This window comes from Scyliorhinus torazame, chromosome 14 (genome assembly GCF_047496885.1).
Source record: "Scyliorhinus torazame isolate Kashiwa2021f chromosome 14, sScyTor2.1, whole genome shotgun sequence".
NCBI lineage: Eukaryota > Metazoa > Chordata > Chondrichthyes > Carcharhiniformes > Scyliorhinidae > Scyliorhinus > Scyliorhinus torazame.
In genome coordinates, this window is record NC_092720.1 from 195283632 (window position 1) to 195309892 (window position 26261).

Sequence of the window (26261 nt, forward strand, 5' to 3'; positions counted from 1 at the left end):
ATATGCTGACGACGCAAGGTTAGGCATGACAGAATATTCCAAACAAGATATGCAAAACGTAAAATAGGCCATATTATAGTATTTTTCTATTGGTTCTGAGCGTTGCGTGTAATGTCACCATTTATTCAACATCCTTAATCGGGATTGAATTGATTTGATTGCAATGCTGGTTCCGACAACTTTGCTGTGAATCTAAAGTCACTTGTAGGCTATATCGGGTATGGATGGCAGATATTTCTCAGACGGGCATTCAACAATTCAAATCTCTCCTTTACCCGAAGTCCCTGTATGAGTAATCCAGTGAAAACAACACTCGGCCACCACATCCGAAAATCACTAAGAGCCTTTTTCAGGGTATTTTTTACTATTCATTTGCGGTATGTGTGCGTCTCTGATTAATCCAACAATTATTGCCCATCCCTAGTTGCCCTTCAGTCATTGGTGGTGAGCTGCCTTCTTGAACCGCTGTAGTCTCTGAGTGCACACACTGTGCTGTTAGGGAAGGAGTTCCAGGATGTTGCCCCAGCGACAGTGAAGGAACGGCGATATATTTGGAAAGCACGGTAGCATAGCGGTTAGCACAATTGCTTCACAGCTCCAAGGTCCAAGATTCGATATCCGGCTTGGGTCACTGTCTGTGCGGTGTCTGCACGTTCTCCCCGTGTGTGCGTGGGTTTCCTCTGGGTGCTCAGGTTTCCTCCCACAGTCAAAAGATGTTCAGGTTAGGTGGATTGGCCATGCGAAATTGTCTTTCGTGTCCAAAATTCTCCTTAGTGTTGTGTGGGGTAACTGGGTTATGGGGACAGGGTGGAGGTGTCTGCTTGGGTCGGGTGCTCTTTCCAAGAGCCGGTGCAGACACGATGGGCCGAATGGCCTCCTTCTGCACTGTAAATTCTATGATAATTCCCAAGTTACATTCGTGCCACATCAGTGCCAGGCAATGGCCATCTCCTACAAGTGAGGATTTAACCACCGCCCCTTCACATTTAATGGCATTACCATCGCTTCATTCCTTTCAAAAACATCCTGGGGGTTACCATTGAGAAGTGATTTGGAGGGCAGGTGGTGAGCTTCCCATGTAGCTGCTGTTCCTATCCTCCCAGATAGCAGTGGGCGTGAGTTTGGAAGGTGCTCTCAAAGGAACCTTGGTGAGCTATTGCAATGCATCATGCAGACAGTACACATGGCTGCCACGATTCGCCGGTGGTGGAGGGATTGTATTTTTGTGGTTGGGCGCAATCTGGCGGGCTGCTTTGTCTTGGATAGTATCAAGCTTCTTGAGTGTTGTTGGAGCTGCACACATCCAGGCAACTGGAGAGTATTCCATTACACTCCAGACTTGTGCCTTGTTGATGGTAGACAGGCTTTGGTGTAGTCGGGAAGTGAGTTACTCGCCGTAGGATTCCTAGCGTTTGGCCTGCTCTGGTAGCCACATTATTAATATCGCTAGTTAATTCATTTTCAGATCTATGGTAACCCCCAGATGTTTTTCAAAGGGATTAAGCGATGGTAATGTCATTAAATGTGAAGGGGCGGTGGTTAAATCCTCACATGCAGGAGGTGGCCATTGCCTGGCACAGATTTGGCACGACTGTAACTTGCCACTTGTCAATCCAAGCCTGGATATTGTGCATGAATTTTCATATTTCGACCTGGACGGTTTCATTATCTGAGCAGTCACGAATGATGCTGAACATCGTGCAGACATCCGCAAAAATCCCCACTCTTGACCTTATGATGGAAGGGAGGTCAGTGATGAAGCAGCTGAAGACGGTTGAGCCTAGGGCACTAACTACCCTTTGGAACTCCTGCAGTGGTGTCCTGGAGCTGAGATGATTGACCTCCAACCACCACAACCATCTTCCTTTGTGCCAGGTATGAGTCCAACCAGCGGAGAGTTTCGCCCTTATTCCCATTGACTCCAGTTCAGTTTGGTTCCATGATTCCGTACTCAGTCAAATGCAACATTGATCTCAAGGGTGATCACTTTCATCTCACCTCGGCATTCAGCTCGTTTGTACATGTTTGAACTAAGGCTGTAATGACGTCAGGAGCTGGCTAATCCCGGTGGAAGACAAACTGAGAATCCGTGAGCAGGTTATTGCTGAGCAAGTGCCGCTTGATGGCACTGTTGATGAATCCTTCCATCACTTTGCTGATGATGGAGAGTAGACTGATAGGGCGATAATTGGCTGGGTTGGATTTGTCCTGCTTCTTGCGTACAGGGCACAGCTGGACAATTGTCCACATTGTCAGTCAGCTGCCAGTGTTGTAGATGCCCTGGAACAGCTTGGCCAGGGGTGCAGCAAGTTCTTAATCACAGATCTTCAGTACTACTGACAGAATATGTCTAGGCCCATAGCCGTTTCTTGATACCACGTGGATTGAATCGGATTGGCTGAAGACAGATATCTGTTATGCTCAGGAACCCCGCAGGAAACCAAGTTGGATCACTCACTCAACAGGTCTTGTTGAAGTCCGTTGTGAATGCCTCAGTCTTGTCTTTGCACATATGTGCTGGGCTCCTCCATAATTGAACATGGGGTTTCTTGTGGCGCCCCTCCTCCAGTGAGTATAATTGTACACCACTATTCGCGGTTGTATGTGACAGGACTGCAGAGCAAATATCTGAAAAATTATATTAAATTAAATCTTTATTATTGTCACAAGTATGCTTGCATTAACACTACAATTAAGTTATTGTGTAAATCCCCTTGTAGCTACACGCAGGCGCCTGTCCGGGTACACAGAGGGAGAATTCAGAATGTCCAATTCACCCAACAAGCACATCTTTCATGACCTGTGGGAGGAAACTGGCCTAGAGAAAACCCACGCTGACATGGGGTGAACGTGCACACTCCGCCGAGACTGTGACCCAAATGGGAATCGAACATGGGACCCTGGCGCTGTGAAGCAACCGTGCAAACCACTCTGCTGTGGTGCTGCCCTACTGTGCCACCGTGCTGCCCCTCGGCAGGAGGGGGCGTTGTGGAATCGCTTATTTCTATATATTACTTGCTGCTTTTGCTGTTTCATACACAAGTAGTCCTGTGTTGTAGCTTCACCAGGTCGACATTCATTGTTCGGTATGCCTGCTTTTGTTCCTGGCATGCTCTCATACACTCTTCATTGAACTAGGGTTGATTATGTCTCTTGCTGTTAATTGTAGAGTGGGAAATGCCGGCCTATCAGGTTGCAGATTGTGATTGAATACAATACTGCACCTGCTGACGGCCCACAGCGCTAAACGGATGCTCAGTCTTGAGTTGTTAAACCTGTTCGAATTCTATCCCATTTAGCATGGTGGTAATGCCACACAACACGATGAACTCTATCCTCAATGTGAAGACGGGACTTTGTCCCCAAAAGGACTATGCCGTGGTCACTTCTACCGATAGTGTCATGGACGGATGCATCTGCAGCAAGCAGATTAGTGAGGATGACGCCAAATATGTTGCTCCCTCTTGGTGGTCCCCCACCACATGATGCCCCTGCCCCAGCCCAGCAGCTATGCCCTTTAGGATCCGGCCAGCTCTGTCTGTGGTAGTACTATCAAGCCACTCTTGGCAATGGACATTGATGTTTCCCTCCCAGAGAATATTCTGCGCCCTTGCCAACCTTCGTGCTTCATCCAACTGATGTTCAACATGGAGGAGTAGATTCATCAGCTGATGGTGGTCAGTACGTGGTAATCAGCAGAACGTATCCTTGCCCATGATTAACTTAAAGCCATGAGAGTTCATGAGGTCCTGATTCGCTGTTGAGGACTCCCAGGTCGCCTGTATACTAGGGAGCCGCCACCACTGCTCGGTCCGTCCTGCGGGTGAAACAGGACATACCCAAGAATGGTGATAGTCGTGTCTGGTACATTGTCTGTAAGGTATGATTCCGTCAGTATGACTCTGTCAGGCTGTTGCTTAACTAGACTCTGAGACAGATCTCCCAACTTCAGTACAATCAACCAGACATTAGTAAGGAGGACATTGCAGGGTCGGCAGGACACCGATTGCCACTATCGTTTCCGGTGCCTTGTTCGCTGCCGTGTGGTCCGTCCTGTAGTGTATAATGGAGGAAAACGTAAAGTTGCCTGCAGTGGCAGTGAAGTAGAAAAGCAACCACTCTGATTATCCTCTCCCCTCCGTCAGGGGCACTCCATTCCCTCAAATGAAACAATAAACCGGAACTCCCATTCAACCCACGTACATTGCTCCTCAGACGCCCCGACATTAAACCATCTGTTCAACTGACAGTGTGACCTCCTCCCAAACTTCGTGAAAGATGCCCGCGGCGACACGAATGTCCAATTTGCACCCACGATCAAAATCTGCGCCCCAGTTGCCCAGCCCCTTCACCGCTGCTGTCCGCATCCATTCCCTACACACCACACAAATTGTCTCAAATGTCCGACCCCTCGAACTCCGAGTTCACAATGTCACCGCAAATAGATGACCTCATCACCCACCATTGTGTACGACCAGCAAACGCACACGCCAGTGCAGGACCACAGGTAATTAATTCGACTATGAGCATGAGTGCAGATAATTGCTGCTGGAAAGATTTGGTGTCACATAGAAGTGCAACAGCAAGCAAGATCGATAAGTAAGGCAAGCCTCGATTGTTATAATACCAACAAGGCAGGCAGTAAGGTATTCAGAAGATGCGATGCGGATGGTAAGTGAAGCAAGAAATGCTAATACTACAGTAACAGGTGTGTGCTAATGAATGCAAACATTTGTATCCACTTAGCAAGAGGGAGCCACGAACCAGAACAAGTAAACTGCATTTTAAAACTTAAAATTCCTCTAAAGGTGTCAACGTAGACAAAAGGTAACCATTTACCTTTATCCTTTTGAGTTTCTGTTCGTTCGAGAGCATGCAAAAATATTAATCGCAAGGTTACACAAATAAAAGCAGTACAGCTATCCTTCTTTGTGCAATCAATGCAACGGTGTGTTGGCCAATGAAGAACACGCTATATTCAAATAGACAGTTTTCAGTCTGGATCCTGTTCTACAGTTCACCATGACGGATTTTCATCATATAATTTATTAAAACGTAAATCATCAAAATATTATTTATTTTAAAGTGAAATCTAGCTTGCTGCTGAAATATCGAAATCCCCTTTTGCAGATAGATTACGAAGGCTGGCTTAGGAAAGACGAATAAACTAAATTTGTCTTTTCGTAATCTTGTACGGCCGTTAGATAATTCATTCGTGTCACGAGAGCAATACGCAATTGATTAAATATTTCTCACCCATATCTGTGGCATCGTCGTGACATTTTTTGATTTCTGGAAGAAAAATGTTAAAATATGTAAACATGGATTCCAAATTCGTGTCAGCAGCAGCTTACCCGAATGTTCATCCTTAATTAGGAGCAGAAGCAACCCCGCTCGCCGGTTACATATTGGCTAAATTGACAGTTTTCCAATAGTTGGAAAGAGAGAGAGCGAGTGAGAGAGAGATGGATATAGAGATAGATAGATAGATAGACAGATAGATGGATAGATATATAGATAGATAGATGGATGGATGGATGGATGGATGGATAGATAGATAGATAGATAGATAGATAGATAGATAGATAGATAGATAGATAGATAGATAGATAGATAGATAGATAGATAGATAGATAGATAGATAGATAGATAGATAGATAGATAGATAGATAGATGGATGGATTGATAGATGGATAGAGAGGTAGGTAGGTAGTAAGTCCATTTGACATAGGAGCAGAATTAGGCCACTTGGTCCATCGAGCCTGCTCCGCCATTCAATCATGGCTGATATTTGTCTCATCACCATTCTCCGCACTTCTCCCCATAACCCATGATGCCCTTATTAATCAATAACCTATCTATCTCTGTGTTAAAGACACACAGGGATTTAGCCTCCACAGCCTTCTGCGGCAAAAAGTTCACCAGATTCACCACACTCTGGTTGGAGAAATTCCTCCTCATCTCTGTTTTAAAGGATCATCCCTTTAGCCTGAGATGGTGTCCTGTGGTTCTATTTTTTCCTCTAAGTGGAAACATCATCTACACGGCCACTCTATGCAGGCCTCGCAGTATCCTGGAAGTTCAAACTAGGTCCCACCTCATTCTTCTAAACTCCAACGAGTACAGACCCAGTGTCTTCAACCGTTCATCATACGAGAAGCTGTTCATTCCAGGGATCATTATATACGGGGTCCAAAACTACTCACAATACTCCTAATAGGGTCTGACCAGAGCGTTATACGGTATCAGAAGTAAATCCCTGGTCTTGTATTCTAGCCCCCTTGACATGGATGTTAACATTGCATTTGCCTTCTTAACTGCCGACTGAACCTGCACGTTAACCTTAAGTGAATCGTAAACAAGGACTCCCAAGTCTCTGTTCTGCACCATTTCTAAGCATTTCCCCATTTTGCAAACAGTCTATGTCTAAATTCCTCCTTCCAAAGTGCATAACTTCACATTTTTCCACATTGTATTTCATTTGCCACTTCATTGCCCACTCTACTAGCCTGTCCAAATCCTTCTGCAGCCCCCTTGCTTCCTCAATGCCACCTGTCCCTCTACAGATCTTTGTATCATCTGCAAACTTAGGAATAGTGCCTTCAGTTCCTTCTTCCAGTTCAGAAATGTGTATTGTGAAAATGTGTGGTCCCAGCACTGACAGCTGAGGCACACCACTAGTCACCGACTGCCATCCTAACAAAGACTGCTTTCTACCCACTCTCTGCCTTCTGCCAGTCAGTCAATCCTCCATCCATGTCAGGATCGCACCCTAAACAACATGGGCTCTTAACTTATTTAACAATCTCCTCTGCGGCACCTTGCCAAATGCCTTCTGGAAATCTAAATAAATCACGTCCACTGGTTCTTCTTTGCCTAACTTCCTTGTTATCTCCTCAAAGGTAACAGGTAATATATTTTGCTGTTTGATAAATATCCATTCAAATAATTAAATGTATACTCCGGCGGGCAGTGGCAGCTGAAAATGTATGCGGAAACACCTGTAGCTAGCGAAAAAGGCAGAAAGCTATTGATGTAGTTCAGTGGAATGATAATGCCATGAGTGCAGATAATTGCTGATGCAGTCTTATCGTTATATTGAAATTGAGCTACAACAAAGATCGATAAAAAACGCAAACCTAGGTGAATAAACGGTCGCAAAGACTCTCACTGAGTTACTGAGCGGTCGAAGAAGCAAGAGCCATTGATTGTGAATGGAAAGTTGCTGGCCCGACAGAAGCGAATGTTTTCTAATCTGAGGAAAATTGTAATATCCAATTTACGACGATAACACGACGACGAGAGCAATTTATCTGCATTTAACATAAAATGGGAATTCGTGAAAAAATGGCCACGTGGAGGAAATACAATTTACCTTTATCCTTCTCAGCTTCTGTTTTTTTTTTTGAAAGCAAGTAAAATATTTATTGCAGAGTTATAGAAATTCTAGCGGTACAATAAAAAGGTTGATCAATAGACACATATATTTTAAAGTAAATGGCGATTTCAAGATGTTCTTATAGGCAATATTAGGTTTCGAAAAACGTGTTACTGTGCAGTTCACCGTATCTATTGAGCATTTCATAACTTGTTTAAACCGAAATAAACAAAGTATTTTTTTCTAAAATGCGGAATTCCGTTTGGTAGAAAAATATGGAAATACCGTGTGCAGCTGATTCCAAAGAGAGCCACAACAATATCGAATAAAATAAATTCACCGTTCATTATTGTACAGCCGCTAAAGGATTGATATTAATTTATGAAAGCCGTACGCAGTTGGTTCAATTTATCTCACCCATACTCGCGGCATCATCCGTCACCCTTTTGATTTCTACAAGAAATATATCGAAATGGTTGTACATAAATGTTGTGTCAGCAGCTAATCGGATTGTCATTTTTTGATTAGTAACAACGTCGAATCCGGTTATTGGTGAATTCAATTAAATCGACTATTTAACGATTGCCGAGTCGGGCGGTAGATCGGCAGACAGAAAGTGAGAGAGCGGAGCATGTGAGGGTTGGAAAATATTCAAGATAGATTACGATATCAATAGAGAGATGGACCGACAGAAAGAAAGATAGATAGAGGGCGAGACAGGCAGATATAAATTGGGAGAAACAGACAGACGGACAAACAGACAGTGAGATAAATAAACAGACGACAGACAGACAGACGGTTGGACGGACGGATGGACAACTGGGTGGGTGTGTGGATAATGACATGCTAATGTATTAGAATCAGGTTCCAGGGAACCCACCAAACATTTCGCACTACTCCATCGCAAAGGGTTTGGAGGGGAGGGGGTGAACATTGCATAAGCCAATCCCAAGGGAGAATCGCAGTTTTTCGATTTTCTCCGGATCTTCAGTCCGCGTCGACTTTCTCGTGGGCTGGGAGTGTGGGCTCAAATTCGCCCTCTTATTATCACATAGAAATAGTGCAACAAGGAAGGTCAGTAAACAACGCAAACCTGGAGGATTTCAAAACGACCAAGCCACGTTGTGGCGTAATCACAGATGCCATGAGGGTTTTAAGTGACGCAGCGGTAGCTGAATAGTTACCACTGCTGCCTCACGGCGCCGCGGACCCGGCTTGGTTCCGGCGCATGGTCAATCAACTTGAAGTGTTTGCACGTTCTCCCCGATCTCCGCGTGGATCTCACCCACGCAACCCAAAGATGTGCACCGTAGGTGGATTCGCCACGCTAAAAAAACAAATGAAGTAGCAATTGCGAATCCAGTAGATTGAAATCTTCGCGAGTAAAGGTAAACGTTTGTAACCACTTTACAAATAGGGCGCCAAGAACCAGTATATGTGATTTGCTTTTTAAAACTTTTTTTTTCTAAAAGTATGAACGTGGTGAAAATGTAAACATTTACCTTTATCCTTGTCCGCTTCTGTTGATTCGAGAGCATGCAAAAATATTAATCGCAAGGTTATCGAAATCCAAGAACACAGCTATTTACTTTCTGCAAGCAAGGGATGCATTTTTATGTTAATGAAAAGTACAGGATTATCAAATAGGCAGTTGTAACTCTGAATAATAAATCTATTATGCAGTTGGCCGTGCCGGATTTTCATCATGTAACTTGTTGAAATGCAAAGTATGGAATTAGTTTTAGAGTAAAGAGCGAAACCTCGTGTGGTGATGAAATATAGAAATACCCCTTTCGCAAGTCAATTACAAAGGCTGGCATAGGGAACATGAATGAAGGCAATTTATATTTGAATGAACCTGTACGGCCATTCGATAATTTATGTGACATGAAGAAAATAATGCGCATTTCACTGAATATTTCTCACCCATCTTTGCGGCATCATCCTGACATTGTTTGATATCTGAAAGCAAAATATAAAAACATGCAGTCAGTTATTCCATAGGTACTTAGAAAGGAAGGTAGGTGGGCAGATGGGTAGTTCGGGAGGTAGATTATAGATAGATTGATCGATAGATAGATAGATAAATATATAGATAGATCGATAGATAGATAGATAATAGGTGAACGTTTCTGCAAACCTATGACATGCAATTGCATATAAATGTAGAAGGAAGACACAGATCTGTACAGAAACATAAATAGATACATAACCGATCATTTATAATGATGCATCCTCTTACTAGAAGCTTATTAGAATTGCTTATGAAACGAATGCACACAGGCGGACTATTGTGCAGAAGAATGTGCAAAGTCAAGTGTACAACAATATCATTTCAGATTGATAACTACAGATTAATCTATCTACGATCAGACAGCTGAGATATCGATTCTGGCCAGCGTCTGCACAAGCTGCACCGCCATTCAGTGTAAAGAGAACATTCTACCCAAGATGTCAAATAGCCTCTCGCTGTCATCCGGTCGCTTGGTAAATTTGGCCTGAGATTTACTTTTAGTCATTCACTTCTACCAGGTTAAAACCGGCGTTCAATACAAGCTGATGAAATAAGATGACCATTGCTGTCTGTTTTTAAGCACGACAATCGAGTGGCATAATCAAGCAATAACAAATTTGTAAAACTTTATTATAAAACTCGTCTCAGAATTTTGAAGTTTTCCTGGACTGAAATTCATCACAAGAAGTAAACAGAACTAAACACAGAGCAGACAGGTAAAAAGTCTTCATGTATCATCTCTTTAGAATAAAACATTTTGTCTCATTCAAACAGGGATCCAGAACATCTTCCTTCAATTCGTGACAGTTGTTACTGAAATTGTAGAAAGCACCAGAATATTTCTGTTTTAAGAAAGGCGTGAACTAAACACGTTGGCCGAAATTCTCCGGCCGTTGCAATGTACTTTTCACCCCGGCAACGTACTATAAGACCATAAGACATAGGAGTGGAAGTAAGGCCATTCGGCCCATCAAGTCCACTCCACCATTCATTCATGGCTGATTTCAACTCCATTTACCCGCTCTCTCTCCAGAGCCCTTAATTCCTCGAGAAATCAAGAATTTATCAACTTCTGTCTTAAAGACACTCAACGTCCCGGCCTCCACCGCCCTCTGTGGCAATGAATTCCACAGACCCACCACTCTCTAGCTGAAGAAATTTCTCCTCATCTCTGTTCTAAAGTGACTCCCTTTTATTCTAAGGCTGTGCCCCCGGGTCCTAGTCTCCCCTGCTAATGGAAACAACTTCCCTACATCCACCCTATCTAAGCCATTCATTATCTTGTAAGTTTCAATTAGATTTCCCCTCAACCTCCTAAACTCCAATGAATATAATCCCAGGATGCTCAGACGTTCATCGTATGTTAGGCCTACCATTCCTGGGATCATCCGTGTGAATCTCCGCTGGACCCACTCCAGTGCCAGTATGTCCTTCCTGAGGTGTGGGGCCCAAGATTGCTCACAGTATTCTAAATGGGGCCTAACTAATGCTTTATAAAGCTTCAGAAGTACATCCCTGCTTTTATATTCCAAGCTCTTGAGATAAATGACAACATTGCATTTGCTTTCTTAATTACGGACTCAACCTGCAAGTTTACCTTTAGAGAATCCTGGACTAGGACTCCCAAGTCCCTTTGCACTTCAGCATTATGAATTTTGTCACCGTTTAGAAAATAGTCCATGCCTCTATTCTTTTTTCCAAAGTGCAAGACCTCGCACTTGCCCACGTTGAATTTCATCAGCCATTTCTTGGACCACTCTCCTAAACTGTCTAAATCTTTCTGCAGCCTCCCCACCTCCTCCATACTATCTGCCCCTCCACCTATCTTTGTATCATCGGCAAACTTAGCCAGAATGCCCCCAGTCCCGTCATCTAGATCGTTAATATATAAAGAGAACAGCTGTGGCCCCAACACTGAACCCTGCGGGACACCACACGTCACCGGTTGCCATTCCGAAAAAGAACCTTTTATCCCAACTCTCTGCCTTCTGCCTGACAGCCAATCGTCAATCCATGTTAGTACCTTGCCTCGAATACCATGGGCCCTTATTTTGCTCAGCAGTCTCCCGTGAGGCACCTTATCAAAGGCCTTTTGGAAGTCTAGATAGATAACATCCATTGGCTCTCCTTGGTCTAACCTATTTGTTATCTCTTCAAAGAACTCTAACAGGTTTGTCAGGCACGACCTCCCCTTACTAAATCCATGCTGAGTTGTCCTAATCCGACCCTGCACTTCCAAGAATTTAGAAATCTCATCCTTAACAATGGATTGTAGAATCTTGCCAACAACCGAGGTTAGGCTAATTGGCCTATAATTTTCCATCTTTTTCCTTGTTCCCTTCTTGAACAGGGGGGTTACAACAGCGATTTTCCAATCCTCTGGGACTTTCCCTGACTCCAGTGACTTTTGAAAGATCATAACTAACGCCTCCACTATTTCTTCAGCTATCTCCTTTAGAATCTAGGATGTAGTCCATCTGGGCCCGGAGATTTATCAATTTTTAGACCTTTTAGTTTCTCTAGCACTTTCTCCTTTGTGATGGCTACCATATTCAACACTGCCCCCTGACTCTCCGGAATTGTTGGGATATTACTCATGTCTTCTACTGTGAAGACTGACGCAAAGTACTTATTTAGTTCCTCAGCTATTTCCTTGTCTCCCATCACAAAATTACCAGCGTCATTTTGGAGGGGCCCAATGTCAACTTTTGCCTCCCGTTTGTTTTTAATGTATTTAAAGAAACTTTTACTATCATTCCTAATGTTACTGGCTAGCCTACCTTCATATTTGATCCTCTCTCTCCTTATTTCTCTCTTTGTTATCCTCTGTTTGTTTTTGTAGCCTTCCCAATCTTCTGACTTCCCACTACTCTTTGCCACATTATAGGCTTTCTCTTTTGCTTTGATGCATTCCCTAACTTCCTTTGTTAGCCATGGCTGCCTAATCCCCCCTCTGATAACCTTTCTTTTCTTTGGGATGAACCTCTGTACTGTGTCCTCAATTACTCCCAGAAACTCCTGCCATTGATGTTCTACTGTCTTTCCCACTAGGCTCTGCTCCCAGTCGATTTTCGTCAGTTCCTCCCTCATGCCCCTGTAGTTACCTGTATTTAACTGTAACACCTTTACATCTGATTCTACCTTCTTTCTTTCAAATTGGAGATTGAATTCTACCATATTATGATCACTGCCTCCAAAGTGCTCCCTTACTTTAAGATCTTTAATCAAGTCTGGCTCATTACATAAGACTAAGTCCAGAATGGCCTGTTCCCTCGTGGGCTCCATCACAAGCTGTTCCAAAACGCCCTCCTGTACTCCGGCGCTCAGGTCCCCGGTGGTTGAAGCGGTTGGAGTCGAGAATCCCGCTGCCAGCAAATGGCGTGCTGGCAAGTAACAAGCAGCTTGGGGTGCCGGAAAATCCACGGAGTGAGGAACTTTCAGGGAAGGTTTCTTTGGCTTTCGGAGGCCCACCGGCAGCGTGGAGCGGCTACAAAGCGGCTAGAGACAAATCCCACCACCAGCGAACGGTGCGCCGCTGACAAAACATGCGGTTGGAAACCGGAGAAACATGCCCAATATATTTGATTTGGAAGTGGCATTTTGCACCAATACGCATCACAAAACGATGGAATATATCGTCACGAAGTAAATAAGTGAAAAATTTGCAACAACAGAACATATCAGTCCTTGATGAATAGACTGAGACGAGAAGTACATTCTCAACTCTCAATAGCTATATTAATTACTAAAAAAACAATCTGCATTCAGATAAAATGCATTCATAAAAATGAAAAGCATCTAATTTAAGACATTAGTGATGAAAGGGGAGCCATGATAAAACCGTGTCAGAGAAAATAGCTTTGCTCCACGATTGGTTAAATACACGCATTCAGTTATATCTCATGCCAAAGGATAGAATTTTAAGCAGACCAAAATGTGAAACGATATTGAGAAGTTCAACCAATTATCTCCTCAGAAATGCAGTTTAAATGTTCATTAAAGAATGTATCAATAATTTTGTCGCAGATCACTGGCAGCATGTTATCTTAATATTAAGCGTACCATTAGATTCTCAGTCGGTTCGGGAAGACATGTAAATTTCGGAGATACTAAATTCCTACCATAAAGCAGTATTCAACGTCAATATCTTGTATTCGAGCATACGTCTTCTATATCTTAATGTGAAAGCTAGAAAAAGTGCAGAACTTTTTGAAAAGAAAAATATGAGAACAATTAATTAATCACGTACCTTTTTCTTTTTCAACTACTAAGTCCTCTGTTGAGGGAAAATTATCAACAACGGATTTTGATTAATTCGAGATTTTTCCAGATAGCAAGGTATTTTATCAGAGGTGTAAGACCAAAGGCAATTTTTTAAAAAATAAAGATTCGTATTGCATATTTTTTTATTTTGTCTTCCACGGTATCGAATTTTAGTTTCCAAGTTTTAAAAGATGCCTTGCTCATTTGGAAATAAATAACCTGAAATCTTTCATGGTAAAGTAGAACTTACTTTGATATTAGGGTGGAAAAAATGTCCTTTGCAGTTCTGCACATATATTTTATTTTACTCGGATGACTGCGCGATTTCCTTGTATATTTTAAATTTTAAAACAGACAACCAGCTGTAAGCATGGGAACGTACGCCTCGTGATAATGTATGTTACTTCTGATCTAGAGGCCGAAGTTGATGCTCCAGAGATAATAGTGCAATTCATACCGTGGAGGCGATGAAGTTTAACTTCAACTAATGAATATTATTTGAACGAAAACTAGGATCAGTAATGGTGCTTGTGAATGTAGACGTTTGGCATAAAAATACTCATGTGATCCCCAATTCTGCAATATTGACGTTAGTTGCCCGACGCATGTCTCCCCGCCTACAGTAATGCAATGGCAGAAGGGGGAGAATACATGGGGGGATAGAGGGAGAGGGGTTAAAGGGGGGTGTAGGGGAAGGGAGAAGGGGGATTGGGGGAGCGCAGGACAGAAAAACAACAAAGGATAAGGCTAAGAAAAGAAACATGTGCAGACCTCGGCAGGCATGGGGCAGGGCGAGCAACCATGATGACGCCGCCTGTAGCCACTCGGGAGGGCACCTGGGCAGAGGGAGACCCCGGAGTGTAGGGGCGCATCAACGTGGCGTACACATAGTTGGTGGCCATGTTGGGTGCCCCCTGGACAAAGGGAAACACGAAGCGCAGGGGCCCGACCTCATTGCGAAAGCGACGACTTCGGCCATTGTGGACGGCCCCCTCACAAAGGGAAACCCCGGAGTGCAGGGGCGCGTCCACCAGGTAAGTATGGGGATCCCGCAGGACAAGGGGGGGTCAGAAACCCCCACCAGGGTTGTTACGTGGAATGTACGGGGACTTAACTGCCCAGAGTCTTCGCCCACTTCAGAAGCCTAAAGGCCCACATACTTTACCTGCAAGAGACCTTCCTGAGGGAGAAGGACCGAATTCTGGTCAGGAAAGGCTGGGTTGGACAGACGTACCATTCATGTTACTTGACGAAGAGTGGGGGAATAATCACACTGATCAGTAAAAGGACGAGGTTTACATAAACAAGACTGTTACGGACCCAGGGGGACATGGTCAGTGGTGGCCTGGAATGGGCACCGGTGGTACTGGTAAATGTGTACGCTCCCACCTGTGACAGCACAGAATTCACAAAGATCATGACGGAAACCCCGACATTGACTGGTTATGGGGGGCGTCTTCAACTGCATTCAGGACCCACAGACCGACCGTTCAAACCCCAGAACAGGAAGAAAGACTGCCATGGCTATGGAACTGGGAGCAGATGTGGGCAGTGGACATAGGCGTTCCTATACCCAGGAGAAAAATAATTTTAATACTTCCCACAAGTGAACAAGGTGTACACCCGTATCGACGTCTTTGCAGTGGGAAATCGGTGCTTCCAGGGATCACGGGAGCGGAATATTCTACGATCGTTATCTCCGACCACACATGGGCGTGAAGTTGGAGACGGGCCGTGCCCAGCGCCCCGCATGGAGGCTGGACATGGACCTCCGGGCTGACACGGCCTTCTGCCAACAAACATCGCGGGCCATAGGCGATTACGTTGGTAACAACGAAAACGGGAGGCCTCACCCTCCACGTTTTGGGCGGCACTGGAGGCCATGATTCGGAGAAATCATACCCAACAAGGCAAACAGAGGCAGGGAAGATCGGGTGGCCAGGCATCAGCGAGTGGACTCCATTCTGGAAGTCGATAGAAAGTGCTCCGAGGCCTCGACCGTTAAGCTGCTGGCAGAGAGGAAAAAGCTGCCAATGGACTTTAACCTGCTATCCACCAGGAAAGCAATGTACCAACTCCGCCAGAGACGGGGGACCGTCAAGAACACAGAGACAAGGCTGGGCGCCTATTGGCGCCACAGCTGAGAGAGCAGGCAGCCACGAGGGAAATATCCCAGATAAAGAATATCAGACGCAGACTGGTAAACGAACCAAAAGAGGTCAATCAAGCATTTGAGACCTTTTACCGGGGGCTGCACACTTCGAAGCCCCCTGATGGGGACGTAGGGATGAATCAGTTCCCCAACGGACTGGAAGTACCAATTATGGGGGAAGGCAGTCTGAGGGAGCTGGAAACACCAATAGATCTAGGAGAAATCATGGACAGCATCAGCTTCATGCAGGCGGAGAAGGACCCGGAACCCTGCGTGTTCCCGACGGAATTCTACAACAAATGTGCACCAACTCTGGCACCACACCTAAGGGACATGTTCCTGACTCTCTGGCAAGGGGCATTCTGCCACCTACGCTACCGCAGGCCACAATCGCACGTATACCCAAAAAGGATAAAGACCCGACGGAATTCGGATCATATAGACCCATTTCGCTGCTGAATATTGATGCGAAAATGCTTGCAAAGGTCCTGGCCAATATGCTGGAAGGCTGCGTACCGGAGGTGGTCGCAGAGGACCAAATGGGCATTGTCAAGGGTAGGCAACTCACTGGAAACATCAGGCCACTGCCGAATGTAACAGTGACCCCCCCCCCCCACCCCCCCCCCACCGCCCCCCCCCCCACCCCCGGAGAGAGACCACCAGAGGTGATTGTTTCCTTGGTGCACATAAGGCCAGACAGAGTCGAAAAGAAGTATCTCCTCAAGGTACTGGAACGGTTTGGGCTAGGAGCTGGATTTACCACCTGGGTGAGACACCTGTACAACGCTCCCAAGGCGAGCGTTTGAAATAACGCCACCAGGTATGAATAGTTCCAGCTGCAGAGCGGAACGAGGCAGGGCTGCCCACTGAACCCACTCTTGTTTGCGCTGGTCATAACCCTGTGGGATGCGAAAATCTGGAAGGGCGACCAGAGAAGAGACAGAGAGCATAGGGTTTCACTCTATGTGGATGGCAAAACAAAGAACAAAGAAAAGTATAGCACAAGAACAGGCCCTTCGACCATCCAAGACTAGGCCGACCATGATGCCCGTCTAAACTGAAATCTTCTAAACGTCTAGGGGTCTGTATCCCTCTATTCCCATCCTATTCATGTACTTGTCAAGATGCCGCTTAAAGGTCACTATCGTCCCTGCTTCTACCACCTCCTCCGGCAGCGAGTTCCTGGCACCCACTAACCTCTATGTAAAAAACATACCACGTAGATCGCCTCTAAACCTTGCCCCTCGCACCTTAAACCTATGCGCTCTAGTAATTGACCCCTCTACCCTGGGGAAAAGTATTTGACTATCCACTCTGTCTATGCCCCTCATAATTTTGGAGATCTCTATCAGTCGCCCCTCAACCTCCTTCGTTCCAGTGAGAACAAATCAAGTTTATTCAACCTCTCCTCATATCTAATGCCCTCCCTACCAGGCAACATCCTGGGAAATCTCTTTTGCACCATCTCTAAAGCCTCCACATCTTTCTGGTAGTGTGTCTACCAGAATTCAACACTATACTCCAAGTGTGGCCTAACTAAGGTTCTATACAGCTGCCACATGAGGTGCCATTTTTTATACTTAATGCCCCGGCCAATAAAGGCAAGCATGTCGTATGCCTTCTTGACTACCTTCTCCACCTCTGTTGCCCGTTTCAGTGAACTGTGGACCTATACAAATATATTTCTCCAACTGTCAATACTCTTGAGGGTCCTCCCATTCACTGTATATTCCCTACCTGTATTAGACCTTCCAAAATGCATTACCTCACATTTGTCCGGATTAAACTCCATCTGCCATCACGCCGCCCAAGTCTCCAAATGATCTAAATCCTGCCGTATCCTCTGACAGTCCTCATCGCTATCCGCAGTTCGACCAACCTTTGTGATGTCCGGGAACTTAGGAATCAGACCAGTTACATTTTCCTGCAAATCATTTATATATACACTGAACAGCAGAGATCCCAGCACTGATCCCTGTGGAACACCACTAGTCACAGCCCGCCGATCAGAAAAACACCCTTCCATTGCTACCCTCTGTCTTTTATGACCTAGCCAGTTCTGTATCCATCTGCTCACCTCTGATCCCGTGTCCCGTCACCTTTTGTACCTCTCTGCCATAAGGGACCTTGTCAAAGGCCTTACTGAAGTCCATATACACACCATTCACTGCCCTACCTGCATCAATCATCTTAGTGACCTCCTCGAAAAACTCTATCAAGGTAGTGAGACACGACCTCCCCTTCACAAAACTATGCTGCCTCTCGCTAATACGGCCACTTGCCTCCAAATGGGAGTAGATCCTGTCTCGAAGAATTCTCTCCAGTAGCCTCCCTACCACTCACGTAACACTCACTGGCCTGCAGTTCCCTCGATTACCCTTGCTACCCTTCTTAAACAAAGGAACAACATTGGCTATTCTCCAGTCCTCCGGGACTTCACCTGAAGGCAGTGAGGATCCAAAGATTTCTGGCAAAGCCTCAGCAATTTCCTCTCTTGCCCCTTTCAGTATTCTGGGGTAGTTCCCATCAGGCCCTGGGGACTTATCCACCTTAATATTTTTCAAGACGCCCAACACATCATCTTTTTGGATCTCAATATGACCCAGGCTATGTCCACGCCCTGGTCCAGACTGAACGTCCACCAATTAGGCGAGATACTAAATGAATATTTTTCGTCAGTATTCACTCAGGAAAAAAGATAATGTTGTGGAGGAGAATGCTGAGCCCCAGGCTAATAGAATAGATGGCATTGAGGTACGTAGGGAAGAGGTGTTGGCAATTCTGGACAGGCTGAAAATAGATAAGTCCCCGGGACCTGATGGGATTTATCCTAGGATTCTATGGGAGGCCAGGGAAGAGATTGCTGGACCTTTGGCTTTGATTTTTATGTCATCATTGGCTACAGGAATAGTGCCAGAGGACTGGAGGACAGCAAATGTGGTCCCTTTGTTCAAAAAGGGGAGCAGAGACAACCCCGGCAACTGTAGGCCGGTGAGCCTCACGTCTGTAGTGGGTAAAGTCTTGGAGGGGATTATAAGAGACAAGGTTTATAATCATCTAGATAGGAATAATATGATCAGGGATAGTCAGCATGGCTTTGTGAAGGGTAGGTCATGCCTCACAAACCTTATTGAGTTCTTTGAGAAGGTGACTGAACAGGTAGACGAGGGTAGAGCAGTTGATGTGGTGTATATGGATTTCAGCAAAGCGTTTGATAAGGTTCCCCACGGTAGGCTATTGCAAATAATACGGAGGCTGGGGATTGAGGGTGATTTAGAGATGTGGATCAGAAATTGGCTAGCTGAAAGAAGACAGAGGGTGGTGGTTGATGGGAAATGTTCAGAATGGAGTACAGTCACAAGTGGAGTACCACAAGGATCTGTTCTGGGGCCGTTGCTGTTTGTCATTTTTATCAATGGCCTAGAGGAAGGCGCAGAAGGGTGGGTGAGTAAATTTGCAGACGATACTAAAGTCGGTGGTGTTGTCGATAGTGTGGAAGGATGTAGCAGATTACAGAGGGATATAGATAATCTGCAGAGCTGGGCCGAGAGGTGGCAAATGGAGTTTAATGTAGAGAAGTGTGAGGTGATTCACTTTGGAAGGAATAACAGGAATGCGGAATATTTGGCTAATGGTAAAGTTCTTGAAAGTGTGGATGAGCAGAGGGATCTAGGTGTCCATGTACATAGATCCCTGAAAGTTGCCACCCAGGTTGATAGGGTTGTGAAGAAGGCCTATGGAGTGTTGGCCTTTATTGGTAGAGGGATTGAGTTCCGGAGTCGGGAGGTCATGTTGCAGCTGTACAGAACTCTGGTACGGCCGCATTTGGAGTATTGCGTACAGTTCTGGTCACCGCATTATAGGAAGGACGTGGAGGCTTTGGAGCGGGTGCAGAGGAGATTTACCAGGATGTTGCCTGGTATGGAGGGAAAATCTTATGAGGAAACGCTGATGGACTTGAGGTTGTTTTCGTTGGAGAGAAGAAGGTTAGAGGAGACTTAATAGAGGCATACAAAATGATCAGGGGGTTGGATAGGGTGGACAGTGAGAGCCTTCTCCCGCGGATGGATATGGCTGGCACGAGGGGACATAACTTTAAACTGAGGGGTAATAGATATAGGACAGAGGTCAGAGGTAGGTTCTTTACGCAAAGAGTAGTGAGGCCGTGGAATGCCCTACCTGCTACAGTGGTGAACTCGCCAACATTGAGGGCATTTAAAAGTTTATTGGATAAACATATGGATGATAATGGCATAGTGTAGGTTGGATGGCTTTTGTTTCGGTGCAACATCGTGGGCCGAAGGGCCTGTACTGCGCTGTATTGTTCTATGTTCTATGTTCTATGTTCAATTACTTCTCTTTGGTGAATACCGATGCAAAGTATTCAATTAGTACTTCGCCTATTTCCTCTGGCTCGACGCATAGCTTCCCTCCCCGGGTCTTCTTTGTGCCAACCCTCTCCCTGACGACCCTCTTGCTTTTTATGTACGTGTAAAAAGCCTTGGGATTTCCCTTAACCCTATTTGCCAATGACATTTCGTGACCCCTTTTAGCCCTCTTGACTCCTTGATTAATTTCCTTCCTACTTTCCTTATATTCCACATAGGCTTCATCTGTTCCCAGCACGGTAGCATGGTGGTTAGCCCAATTGCTTCGCAGCTCCATGGTCCCAGGGTCGATTCACGGCTTGGGTCACTGTCTGTGTGGAGTCTGCACGTTCTCCCCGTGTGTGCGTGGGTTTACTCCGGGTGCTCCGGTTTCCTCCCACAGTCCAAAAGATGTGCAGGTTAGGTGGATTGGCCCTGCTAAATTGCCCTTAGTGTCCAAAAGTGCCCTTAGTGTTGGATGGGGTTACTGGGTTATGGAGATAGGGTGTGGGCTTGTGTAGGGTGCTCTTTCAAAGAGCCGGTGCAGACTCGATGGGCCGAATGGCCTCCTTCTGCACTGAAAATTCTATGATTCTAGACCTGATGAACGGCTCCTTTTTCTTTTTGCCGAGGCCTGCAATATCTCTCGTTATCCAAGGTTACCGAAATTTGCCATATTTCTCCTTCTTCCTCACAGGAATATGCCGCTCCTGAATTCCTTTCAACTAACATTTGAAAGCCTCGCACATGTCAGATGTTGATTTACCGTCAAACATCTGCCCCAATCTAGGTTCTTCAGCTCCGGTCTATTTCTGTTATAATTCGCCTTCCCCCAATTTAGCACATTCACCCTGGGACCACTCTTATCCTTGCCCATCAGCACTTTAAAACTTACTGAATTGTGGTCATCGTTCCCGAAATGCTCCCCGACTGAACCTTCTACCACCTGGCCGGGCTCAATCCCCAATAACAGGTCCAGTACAGCCCCTTCCCTAGTTCGACTATCTACATATTATTGAAAGAAGCCCACCTGGATACTCCTTACAAACTCTGCCCAATCCAAGCCCCTAGCACGAAGTGAGTCTCAGTCAATATTGGGGAAGTTAAAGTCTCCCATCACAACACCCTGTTGCTTTTATTCCTTTCCAAAACCTGTCTACCTATCTGTTCATCTATCTCCCGCTGGCTGTTCTGAGGCCAACAGTAAACCGCCAACATTGTGACTGCACCCTTCTTATTCCTGATCTCTACCCATATAGTCTCGCTGCCCGCTGAGGTGTTCTCCCGCAGTACAGCTGTGATATTCCCCCTAATTAGTAAAGCAACTTCTCCACCCCTTTTACATCACCCTCTATCCCGCCTGAAACATCTAAATCCTGGAACGTTTAGCTGCCAATCCTGTCCTTCCCTCAACCAGGTTTCTGTAATGGCAACAACATCATAGTTCCAAGTACTAATCCAAGTTCTAAGTTCATCTGCCTTACCTGCTATTCTTCTTGCATTAAAACATATGCACTTCAGGCCACCAGTCCCCTGTTTTCAGCAACATGACCCTGTCTGCTCTTCCTTCGAACCACACTGGCCCTATTTCCGAGTTCTCCCTCAATTTCTCCCCTTCTGACGTATTGCTCCGGTATCCACCACCCTGCCATACGAGTGACATACCCCTGCCATACATGCCACGACCTGTTCCTTTGTATCTCGAAACAACAGGAGACACTGAAGGCAATCCTGCAGATCCTGAAAGAGCTTGAAACCTTTTCGGGCTACAAACCTAACCTGGGCAAAAGTGAGGCATTCCCAGTGAACCCAATTGGGGTCGGGACAGAGCTGGAGGGTCTCCCGTTCTAAACGGCCCAGAATAGATTCCATTACGGGTGTATACCTCGTGCACTTGTGGGAAGTATGAAAATTATTTTTCTCCTGGGTGTAGGTACCTCCATGGGTCCACGTCCCACATAGCAAGATAGCCATCGACTGGACACAGGTCCACAAGTGGAACCTGACCATCCTGGTGGAGGAAGTACAAAAGGAGCAGCAGAAGTGGGGCTCACGCCCACTCTCCCTGGCGTGGAGAATGCAGACAATCAAGTTGAACGTACTGATAAGGTTCCTCTTCCTGTTTAGATCCAACAGATCTTCATCGCCAAGGCCTTTTTCCAAATTCTAGGCGGCCTAACCATGGCGTTTGTGTGTGTGGAGGGCTGGGGGAGGGGGGGGGTAAGAACCCGACAATTCACAAAACGACACTGCAAAGAAGGAAAATAAAAGGTGGCATTGCTTTACCGAACTTACAATACTACCATTGGCAGCAACGGCAGAAAGAGTGTGGGGATTGTTATACAAACCGCACTCAGAGTGGGTACGGATGGAGGAGACCTGTTGTAAAGGAACGACCCTCGGAGCCCTGGCTATAGCAGCCACCCCCATCCCCCTCGACCAAATACAGGACGAGCCCAGTGGCAGCAACCATGCTGAGAACGTGGGCCCAACTGAGACCGCACATCGGACTAACTAAGATGTCCCCCATGGCGCCCATCTGCGGCAATCACAAATCCCCCCCCCCCCCCCCCCCCCCCCCCCCCGCCATGCTGGAGACCACCTTCAAAAGATGGAGATGGGGCACACTGACGGTCAGGTACTTTTACGTAGGGCATAGACTGGCGACACTGGACGAACTGACGAAGAAGTGGGGATTACCGAAAGGGCAGGAAATGAGGCACCTGCAAATAAAACGCTTCCTCTGCTAGGAGACTGTGGGGTACCCAGGGCCCCCTGAAACATAACTATTAGAGGACCTGATAGGCACAAGCAGCAAAGAGGGGGGACTATGTGTAAAAATGTACGGACAGTTGCTGAAGTGAGCTCGAACACCACTGGACGAGACCAGATGGAAATGGGAGGACGAACTGGGAACAGGGGTGGGGTAGGGATTCTGGAGCGAAGCACTGAGCATGGCAAACTCCACCTCCTCCTGCGCAAGGCTCAGCCTAATGCAGCTCAAAGTGCTGCACAGAGCGCACTTGGCCAGAACTCGAATGAGCAGGTTCTTCCCGGAGGTGGAGAACAAATGTGAACGGTGCCAGAGGGTCCCGCCCAACTAGACCCACATGTTTAGGGCTTGTCTCAAAATTGCTGGGTTCAGGACACCCTTCTCCGAGGCAATGTGCAAGGTTGTGGGGTGAGGGTGAAACCATGCCCAATTGTGGCTATCTTCGGGGTAAAGGAGCAGCCAGAGCTACACATGGGGAAGACGGCCAACGCCCTAGCATTCGCTTCCCTAATTGCACGCCAGTGAATCCTGCTCGACTGGCGATCGGCAGCATCACCCACAGCTACAGACTGGCTCGCTGACTTTTCAGAATTTATCCACCTGGAGAAGATTACGTATGCCATCCGAGGGTCGGAGGAAGGCGTCATGGATACTTGCGGGCAGTTTGTCGGCCTGTTCCAAAACCTGGTTGAGGCCAGCAACGAAGAGTAAGATAGAAAAACGAGAGAGATAGGAGGAAAAAGAGGAATGACAAGGGGGAAACAAAGATAGAAGGGGTATCAAAGGAATGCGCAAACCGGGTGGAGGGAAAGGGGCAGAGGACAAAGAGGAAAGGTTGGAAAGCCACATAAAAGGAAACCAGGTGCGAGGGGGTCAACCCGCCCTCTCCGACCACAAAGCAAACACAACCGAAGTCGACGGTGGTGGGGGGAAGAAAAGGGAGGAGGGACGGAAAGGGAGAGGACAGAAGGCGGGGGGGAGGGGGGCAGGGAGAAACTGGATGGGGGTGGAAGGGACCAAAGGCCGAGCCACAGGGCGGCAACATGTACATAAAGTAAATTAACGGGAGGACAGGATGAAGCTTTTTGTATAATACAATAAATTAACGCGCCAAAAATTGTACATAACTGTTGATAAATGTGGAAAATGCCAATACAAAGAATTATTTAAAAAACGATTGTCTTCGCTGGCGTTCAGAAACTTGAGAGGGAATCTCATAGAAACCTATAAAATTCTAACAGGACTGGGCAGGGTGATGCAGGAAGAATGTTCCCGATGGTGGGCTTGTCCAGAATCAGAAGTCACTGTCTGACGACACGGGATAGACCATTTAAGACAGAGATGAGGAGAAAAGTCTTCACGCAGAGAGTCTTGAGTCTGTGGAATTCGTTACCACACGAAGTAGTTGAGTCACAACATTGTATGGTTTCAAGAAGCAGTTATATACAGCACTTAGGGCGAAGGGGACCAAAGGATATAGCTAAAGCGGGATTAGACTATTGAGTTGGGTAATCAGCCATGATCGTAATGAATCATAGAATCATAGAATTTACAGTGCATAAGGAGGCCATTCGACCCATCGAGTCTGCACCGGCCCTTGGAAAGAACACCCTACCTAAGCCTACACCTCCAACCTATCCACGTAATCCACGTAATCCAGTAAACCCACCTAAACGTTTTGGACTCTGAGGGCAATTTAGCATGGCCAGTCCACCTAACCTACACATCTTTGGACTGTGGGGCGAAACTGGAGCACCCGGAGGAAACCCACACAGACACAGGGAGAACGCACAGACTCCGCACAGACAAGTGACCCAAGCCGGGAATCGAACCTGGAGCTGTGAAGCAACGGGTATAACCATTGTGCTACCGTGTGGCGTGGGCCTAATGGGCTGAATCGCCTGCTGCTTCTCCTATCCTTACTATTTTCTGATGACGCTCAACGCTATCATGTGAAATGCCAGAGCACAATCAGTAATTGTGTCGTGTACAGCAGGCACCAGATCGACATGCCAAAGCTATGCACATTCTGGGGACTTGCATAACCCTTCAGCGAAATGGGCATGAACGTGACAAATTCAAGCACACCGCACAATCGGTTAGTCAATGACTCATATTTTCCGATCACATTACTGGGTATATTCCGCCCCACTAGCAGGAAAGGTCTACAATAAATGGTTGCAGAATAGTATACAGTCTACTTTCGGTGGCGGGGATATGCTGAGCAGACGCAGGAAAGTTCTATCCTCTTGGAAACTTGGAGTGAGGCACATTTAGCCCGAAACTTGACCACTAAAGCAGCATACCCCATCCCACCACCACCACTACCACCATCACCCTTCTCCGAAACCACCACTGAAGCGGAAATATGGCCTCAAACCAGCCAAAGGGCCAGAACGATGGTAATTCCAGCAGGAGTCAGGAGAGAAAAATAGAGACGGGGGTCACGCTGGAGCGAGGTACAACGGAACTTGGCTGTAGAAGCAATGTCGCCGAGACCAATTCCGCCCTTCGCGCCAATAGGCCAATGCATTGAACTCATAACGCAGGAACTCCTTCAGCATAGAGGCGCCATAAAAAACCGAAATTATTGTTGCACTGCCGTGGCTTCCTCCAAGGAGGCATTGGATTGGATGAAGCGGAGGCTGCAGATGCAAGATACGGGAGCTTGAGCAGGCGGCTACCGATCAAGGCAACCGGCTCGCCTCTTGGGTGCGGATGTGGAAACGCTGATGGCGACCCAAGGATTCTGGTGGAGAAGGTGGAGGACATAGAGAATCAGCCAGGCGACCAGAATCTTCGAATATTGGTTCTTCCTGCGGGCACCGAGGGCAGAACCCTATGGAGTATGTGGCACGAATGCTTGGAGGCGACTGTTTCGCCATGCCTCCAGAAGTGCAAAGCCGCCAGGTGTTTCTGGCCATGGCCTAAAACAGGAAAAGCAGCGCAGGCCATTGACATCAAGCTCCATTGGTTCCAAGATAAGGAACGAATCTTGAACTCTTGCAAAGGGAAGGGCACTCACCCCAATGTACCAGGCCGAGCACCTGGGCAAATTGAATGGAGCAAAAAACTCCGTGTTTAAAAGCAAGTTTCGGTTAGGGATGCTGTGTCAAACAATAGTTACCCTACCAGAATAAACAACATTATTTCATCATACTGGGTGAAGCAGAGTGAATTTGTATGTAAGCATGGGCTAGGGAAGTAGTAGCAACAGTAATAATGGACGCGAGGTGACGTTGCCCCAGGAAGGAGTGGACGAGAAAAAAAAGTACCAGAACGGGACTAACGGGAATGCTAGCACGGGGAAGGAC

General features: G+C 46.4%; 1 protein-coding gene across 1 annotated transcript in view; it reads right to left on the reverse strand.

Moving 5' to 3' along the window:
• The window catches only part of LOC140389104 (uncharacterized), a 152717-nt gene that overhangs the window by 77369 nt on the left and 49087 nt on the right, over nt 1–26261 (reverse strand). Inside the window, exons 9-15 of the mRNA XM_072473263.1 lie at nt 13642–13668; nt 9305–9340; nt 8881–8898; nt 7796–7831; nt 7376–7393; nt 5257–5292; nt 4840–4857 (exon numbers count right to left, since the gene is read on the reverse strand). Of these exons, the coding sequence (XP_072329364.1) occupies nt 4840–4857; nt 5257–5292; nt 7376–7393; nt 7796–7831; nt 8881–8898; nt 9305–9340; nt 13642–13668 (189 nt within the window). The remainder of the gene's footprint in view (nt 1–4839; nt 4858–5256; nt 5293–7375; nt 7394–7795; nt 7832–8880; nt 8899–9304; nt 9341–13641; nt 13669–26261) is intronic.